Source organism: Chrysochloris asiatica, unplaced genomic scaffold (assembly GCF_000296735.1).
Source record: "Chrysochloris asiatica unplaced genomic scaffold, ChrAsi1.0 scaffold00129, whole genome shotgun sequence".
Taxonomy (NCBI): Eukaryota; Metazoa; Chordata; class Mammalia; order Afrosoricida; family Chrysochloridae; genus Chrysochloris; species Chrysochloris asiatica.
In genome coordinates, this window is record NW_006408647.1 from 9,913,536 (window position 1) to 9,921,347 (window position 7,812).

General features: G+C 45.8%; 1 protein-coding gene across 2 annotated transcripts in view; it reads right to left on the reverse strand.

Moving 5' to 3' along the window:
• The window catches only part of NPNT (nephronectin), a 113,626-nt gene extending 109,801 nt beyond the window's left edge, over positions 1-3,825 (reverse strand). For both annotated transcript variants that reach the window (XM_006869335.1, XM_006869334.1), the window contains exons 1-2: positions 3,755-3,825; positions 1,086-1,186 (exon numbers count right to left, since the gene is read on the reverse strand). In XM_006869335.1, the coding sequence (XP_006869397.1) occupies positions 1,086-1,186; positions 3,755-3,825 (172 nt within the window). The remainder of the gene's footprint in view (positions 1-1,085; positions 1,187-3,754) is intronic.
• Between the last annotated feature and the right edge of the window lie 3,987 nt (positions 3,826-7,812).

Below are 7,812 nucleotides of genomic sequence, written 5' to 3' on the forward strand. Positions count from 1 at the left end.
GGCTGCGAGCTGCAAGGTCAGCAGTTCGAAACTACCAGCTGCTCCGCGGGAGAAAGATGAGGCTTTCTGCTCCCGTAAAGATTTCCAGCCTTGGAAACCCTGTACAGGGTCGCTATGAGTCAGAACTAACTCCACGGCACTTAACAACAACAACAACAACACTACCAGAGCTCCTTATCTCTAAGGAAGGCTCCCAATTTTCAACTCCAGTCATCTGAACTACCCTACTCGATTCCTCTAAGCTAAAATACCCTTCTCTATTGCTCTTAGCCTCTTCCTCATTAAGGAAATGAAACACATATCTCAATGTGGAACCCAACTTAATTCCCATCATCTCATCAAACATGTCATACTCAAAAAATAACCTAGAAATTTATTTGGCTAGTTTGGGGGCGATAGGAGAGAAGAAATGGGCAAGTGGGGATAAAATTGTAGCACCAGATAAAATGCTAGAAAAAAAATTATTACATTTCTCAAGCTCTTGTGATGTGGTTCTGAATGTTAAATATGCATTTGAGATCCTGGCCAAGGTAAAATCAGTATTCTGATTTGACATCTGTTACATGATGCTGATTACTTATAGAACTCAGGACTGATGGTTTTTCAGAGATTTTATTTGATTATACTGGGTGGTCCATTTAGAACACAGTCAATACTACCTCATTTCAAAAACCTACAAATGGCCTACTTTACATAACAGCTATGGCAAGGCTTTTATAAGTGTTATGTGGTTCGGAATTTATTTAGTGTAAATACAGTCTAGACTCATGATCTTTCATCTCAAAGCCTAGAGCAAGAAAGGAGTGAGCCTAATGAGAAAACAGGAGCTGGAACCATAGGATATGCATGCTAAAGTTAGCATCCTAGGTGGCGCTCTGAGAACAAAAACACTGGCACCTTAGCACAGGTGGCATAGGTTGTGAGGGACAGAATAAGGAGTCAGGGACTATCCCTGAAAACATATGCCAGACCCACCCTGCCAATCCTTGCTCAGTAATAAGCCCTTTGGTATATGGAGGGAAGTCATCAGTGATGGTGGAAAGTCCCACTTAGCAAGTAGTAAAGGCCCCGGGGATGATACTCACGCTGGCATTGTCCCCAGGATTGGCGAGCCCAACCCCAACAGCAATCGATCCTTCCTCCATAACGGCACAAGCCAATGGATGACACTATTTGCCTGGGCCACCTGCCAAACCAAAAGATCAAAGGAAAAAAAAAAAAAAAAGACACTTTTGAAATTAAAAATAAATTTTTTTTTGTTGTTTTTTTCGGACTTTAAAAACACACACATACATACAACAATTTCCTAACTCCTTCATGCCTGCAGAAATTTTGGGATCAATCACCCTTACTGAAATAGTTCTGTAATGAGCTAATTTCAGCTCTACATGATAAATAAGCACTGGACTGTGAACCACAAGGTCACCAGTTCGGGCCCACCAACAGCCTGCGGGAGAAAGATGAGGTTCTGCTCCTGCAAAGATGCACAGTCTCAGAAACCCTATATAGTCTTGCTGAGCCAGGCTCAAAGACACTCAAACTAAACACACATACACATTCAATACACAAAAGGGGAGCTTAAATTTTCCCTAACTGTAAATGGTGATGGTGGTTGTATGCCATTGAATCTGTTCTGACTCATAGCAACCCTGTATAGGGTTTCCCAGCCTGGAAATCTTTACCGTAGCAGAAATCTCCATCTTTCTTCAGGCAGAACAATTGAGTTTCCAACTGCTGACCTTGAGGTTAGCAGCCGGATTGGTCATCACTACCACAGCGCCTATTTAAGTTGTCGTTGTTAAGTGCCTTCAAGTCGGTCATGACCCACAGCGACCCTGTATACAGTTTCCAAGGAGCGGCTGGTGAGCTTGAACCACGGACCTGGTGTTGAAATGACTTTGCAGTCCAGTGCATTAGCCCACAGCGCCACACCAGTCACCAACTAAAATCAAGAATTCTCAGGGCTGCTACTCAGAGGGTGGTTTCTGAAGCTTGAATAAAAGAGATTCCTCAAAGACAGGCCACCTGTTACTGGAAAGGGGAAGGGGGAGTCACTTTTGAGTGACTGAATAATACAGAACAGGGATGTCAATGAAGAAAAATAGTTCATCTCTGTCTCATATAAAGGGTGAAAGGAGAGAAAGAGGGGAGGCTTTTGAAAATTAAATGAAACTGAACTCTTTTCGAGATATAACTCTGACAGGAAAAGTTCCTAGGGAAAATAAAACAAAAGTATACCTGACATATCAAGTGTCTCTATGAAAGGAAACTATCCTGCATTAATAACTCATACTATTTTCCTCTCTAATGTAAATAAGGGCTAAAGGAAGTGTTGAGTTTCAGTATACGGATCTATCCTCCAGATTCCACTCTGAGACCTTATTTGGAAAATTGTTTCCTTATTTAGATTCACACCTGAATGACATTTTGGGGAGTGCAAGAGATTAACATTTCAATTGGTTGTTTTATACGCCTTTTTCAGGCGATATTAAAATCGTGTGAATAATCAGGTGATATATTTCTTGTTGGACATGTGTGTGAAAGAAATTCACAACACAACAGGCAAAGAATTGCTTTAAATTTTTTTTTTAATCAAAAGGTGTTGTCTCCGGCCGCTAGGCACGTTTCCTGAACTCTCGCAATCTTTCAAATGCCCTTTCCTTAACCTCCTCCTAACCCCCAAGGCACAGAGTACAAAATAACCCCGAACATTTTATTTCCTCCAACCAGGTGGTGAACAAGCAGCTGTGCTTTTGCCTCACAGCGCTCCAGTGGTTCCCCTCTATTTCTTTCAGGTACAAGAAAGCCCATCTATCTTGGAATTGATTCGTTCCAAGATTACAGGTTAAACAGGTGCGGGCATCTTTCTTTGGGGCTGCTCAGGGAGGATCCATGGCGGAACAAAGGACGGAATCGCTGAAGGGAGGGTGATTGAGTAGCCCTGTGACCCAGGTTAAAACCCTCCTGACTGCGCCTGTCTCGTTTTCTGCGCGAACAGCGATCAGCGCTCCAAGACTGTAGAGTTTGTAATTGCGTGGAATGGGGTAACGGGGCACACCCTCCCGACCGACACACCCGCCCGAGCGCATCCGGCGGCGGGGGAAGAGGCGCCGCACGCCGCCGCCAGAGGATCAGCTGAGTGACAGCGGAGACGGAGCCTGGGGTTGTTGGAACCTGTCAGAGCACGCTGCAGTCAGGCTCGTCCCAAGTCTGCGGAGCAGCGTGCGGGCACACTCACACACGTAGCGCCTCCCCCCTCCCTTCCCAGCCCCGAACCCCGGTCCTTATTTTAAGTCCTCCTTTAAAAAAAAAAAAAGTAGGAAGGCAAACAGGTCCAGTCGCCTCCTCGTATCCACTCCTATGTGTGACCACCGTGGCAGTTTCGAGCCGGAATTTCGCCCCAGTAAATGGAAGTTTACCCCACTGCTTAAATAGTTTTCCAGCCAAGAGATGGCTCCGTTCGTCACCCTTGATTGCGGGGCTAAACCTTAGAGCCTAGATCTTGGATTTAAGTTTTTCTAGTTCCCCAACCTAATTTCCGAGCCCGGGGCCTGGGTGGGCGGTTCCGGGGACCCGCAGAGTCGCGACAGGGTTCTCCCGCTCACAAGGTAGCTCAAAGGTCCTCCTGCTGTCCGTGACCCAACTTGTGGCAGGGGAGACGCCTCTCACACTAAGAAATCCCCTTGGAAAGAGGACTCCAGCGTTGGGAGTAAGAAATCAGCACTGGAAGAGGACGCCCCGGGGTCCAACTCACCTTCCGTCGAACTCAGCGGCCGCCTGCAGGTATAGAGTGGACGCGAGCACCAGAGCCAAGAGACAATCCATGCTAGGTAGCAAGTCCCCGCGGTAGCGCAGCTCTGAGCCTGGTACAGGGAGAGGGTGTTAGGCTCGGAGTTGAGGCGCGCTCGCCTCCTAGGTTCTCTTCTCTCACTGTGCCTACGAGCCAAAGGCCCCAAGAAGCCGCTGCCGCCGTCGCAGCCGCCACCACCACAGCTGCCACTCCCGGAGGAGAGCGGTGCAGCGCGCAGCCGGAGCAGGTCTGCCGCACGGCGCCGGGAGCCCCCTCCGGCTCCCTCCCCGCAAGGGGAGGTGCAGCAGGGGGAGTTGCGCTGCCGGAGGGGAGGGGCGTGGGAGTGGGGGCGCGCGTGCGCCCGCCTCACCGCCCTCCCAACCCCGCTCCTGGGGTGAGGGCCCTCGGCCCCTCCCAGGGGCCAGCAAGGCGGGAAACTCGTGGCGGGGGCACTGAGGGAAAGCTATGTCTGGGGCGGGGAGTGGGGGTGAGCAGCCTAGTGTGTTTAGCCAGAGGCTTGAAGAAAAGTTACTAGTGGAGCCTAGGAGATGGAAAGCAGGGTCTTGAGCGGGAAAAGGTGACGGAAAGGAAGAGAGCCCAGGGCATAGGTGAGCGTTCGGAGGGTTCTGCCAGAACAGGTGGTGACCACTGGGGCGAGCCATAGCTTTCGCTGGAGGGCGGAGAATCCCAAGACAGGAGAAGTTTATGGGGCTGGCGCTAAGCGATGTCTGCTTTCAGTGAAACCACAGCACGACTTGGACAAATTAGCAAAGGCAAACTCCAGGAGTTGCTTCTCCCACAGTGTTGGCAGAGGCATTATTTTTATTTTGTAACCAATCGAAAGAAATGTTTGGCTCTCCATTGAGATTGAAGAGAAGAAACGAGCAGACTTTTTTCTGTCTCCACCAGCTCGACTCTAAGCACATTAGAAGAGCAGTGGCTGCCCCTGCAGGGGCATATGCCCTCCAGAGAGGGAGGCTGTTATACGACTTGGAAGTGTTGTGGTGCCTGATGTTGGGGAGGAAATAATTTAGACACCATTTTAGGTAATCATTGCTCTATTGTTGCAAAGTATCAAGTATTGTGCTAATGGGCTATGTTCATGTAAAAATACGCAATCATTTTCCTAAAATGCACGGTAAAGCATAAATCAGATCAAGTCTCCCTCTTCTCAAATCCTCCTCCTTCGAATGGCTTCCCATGTGCAGTGTGATTTGCTATCTGGACTACCAAAAGAACCTAAGCTTTCACTCTCTTCCTCCAATTCGTGGCCTCCTTTCCTTAATTGGCACACTCCAGGCATACCCCTGTCTTGGTGCCATTTGACTGCCTGGACTCAGATTATCTGCATGGCTCACACCTTTCACAAAATTTTAAGTCTTTGCTCAGATATCGCCTCTCCAAAGAGAACTACAAGTATGATCACCCTGTTTAAAATTGCAGCCTGCCCCATACTGTGTTCTGCTCTTTTCTCCATACCTCTCGTCTTCTAGCATACTGCATCATTTCCTTTTTCTTGTTTGTCTTCTTTGGTTTAAAATACAGACTCTACAAGGGTAAGTATCTTTGTTTAGTTCCCCAAACAGTGTCTGGCACATAGTGGGTACTCACAGATGTTTGTGGAATGAACTTCTTACATGAAATTTTTTTTCCATCTTTATTTTCTTTTTGAGGTTTCTACAACTTCTCATTTTAATGGAAAGTTCTGTGGTGGCATAACCTTACTCTCCTGATCTCTCAGGGTATGTAAAATGCTCTTTCTGCAAAAAAAAAAAAAGGAAATAAATGGCCTCAACTTATATGACTCTTTGATTTCCAAGTTGTTTTCTATTAGCAAAACAAGTTCTATTTTAACCTCAGAAAACATCCATGCCAATTCAGGCTTGGAACATTATTTTAGGCAAACAGCTTGGTGTCATCTATTTCAGATCCTTCTAATGAAGTCCAAAAATGTAGTTATCAAAATATTTTTTTCTGCAGAAAATCAAATTTTTTAAGTGTAACATAGGCTTGGTTCCAGGCTCCAGTGGCTACCCCTTAGCCATGTTCTTTCCTATTTGTTCCTAGTTTGGATTTCCAGATAAGCCCTGCCAGAGCAATGGATGAACCTACAGGCAGAAAAACTGGAAAGAGAAGAAAATGGGAAGAATGGCAGGTAAAAACGGGATGGACGCCTGAACCAAAGTGTAATGCCCCATCTTCATGCCTCTCTTTCATTTCCCCCCCTACATCTTGTCTTTGACTTAGAAAACACTCTATTCTTTTCCAACTTCATTTGGACAGTCTCCACTTACCAGTTTAGCTGACATTTGTCCAGAAAGCAAGGCTTTTCTGTTTTTTGTTTTTATTTTTGTTTATGTGGGTTTTGCCTTTTGTTTTCTGTTTGGCCTGTCATATGTAATCCTATACCATAATGCAGTGCAGCTTCCAAGGTGCCTTGGTGGCACAATGGTTGAGCACTTGCCTGCTAACCATTGATGTTTCCAACCCACCCAGTAATCCACATGAGAAAGACCTAGCAATCTGCATCCATAAAAATTACAGCCTAGAAAACTCCATGAGACAGTTCTACTCCAACACATGGGGTAGCTATGAGTCAAAATAGGCTCTGCAGCACCTAACAGTAACAACAGAGTGTAGCTTTTTAAGGAGGGTTGGTGGCACAATGGTTAAGGTGTTTACTTGTTAACCAAAACATTGACAGTTCTAAGCCACCAGCTGCTCTGTGAGAGAAGACACACCGGTATCTGCTCATGTAGATTGTTGTTGTTTTGTTAAATGTCACCGAGTCGATTCTGACTCATAGTGACCCTGTAGAGGGTTTCCAAGGAACAGCTAGTGATTTTGAACCGCCGACCTTGCAGTCCAGTGCATTATCCTGCAGCACCACACTAGGACCCCCTAAGAAATCCTAAGAAGTTCTACATTGTGTCTCCAAGTCTGAATGAGTCAGACTTAGTCAGTGTATTATAAGTCATTGTAATTTATAATGCACTGTTTTAATTGCCACTTTAGCACTCCACGTTTCCGTGAAACACTAGTTTAATCAATTGCCTTTGCTGTTAAGTGCCACCGAGTCAGTTTTGACTTTAGAGGTGTGAGTGACTGGTGAGTTTGAATCACAGACTTTGCAGTCCAAACCAACCCTGTGGTCCAGTGCTTATCCTACAGTGCTACACCAGGACTCCAGTCTAACCAAGAGATGGGGACAGACAATGTCTGTCTTCTCGCTGCATCCCTTACAGCCAGTACTATATCCAGTGTAAGGCTTAAATTCAGTAAATCATGATAAGATGGGATTAGATTAGATTCTGCCGAGAGAATTTTAGCTTCTTCCTTGAGTAAACAAAAACATACCAAACACATTGCTGTCAGGTCAATTATGACTCATAGCAACCCTACAGAGCATAGTAGAACTGTCCCATAGAAAACAGACTACCACATGTTTCACAAAACAGCTGTTGGGTTCAAACCCCCAACTTGCGGCTAGCAGCTGAGCACTTAACTATTATAGAACCAGGACCCCCTTCTCTTGAGTAAGTAATTCTATCCGACTTTGTTGAACCATCTAGAACCTTCCAAAGGTCTTAGTGGTAGTTGTGCTGCAGGTATGACCACCAGTGATCATTCCCTAAAATGGTAGTGTTCCCATGAGAGTGATATTTCACCATTTCAATCTTAAAAAAAAAAAAAAAAAGACTAGATCAAAGCACTTTGCTTTTTAGCAATGTCTGCATTGTTCCAGTAGAACAACTGTTTGGAAAGTTTTCATATCATGCAATGGCACCTTACATGTTGTTGTCGTTAGGTGCCATCGAGTCAGTACCAACTCATAGTGACCCTATGTACAACAAAACAAAACACTGCCCGGTCCTGGGATGACATCACAATTGTTGCCACGCTTGAGCTCATTGATGCTGCCACTTTGCCAATCCATCTCGATGGGGATCTTTTTTTTCTCTGACCCTTTCACCTTACCAAATATGATATCCCTCTCCAGTGACTGGTCCCTCCTGACAACA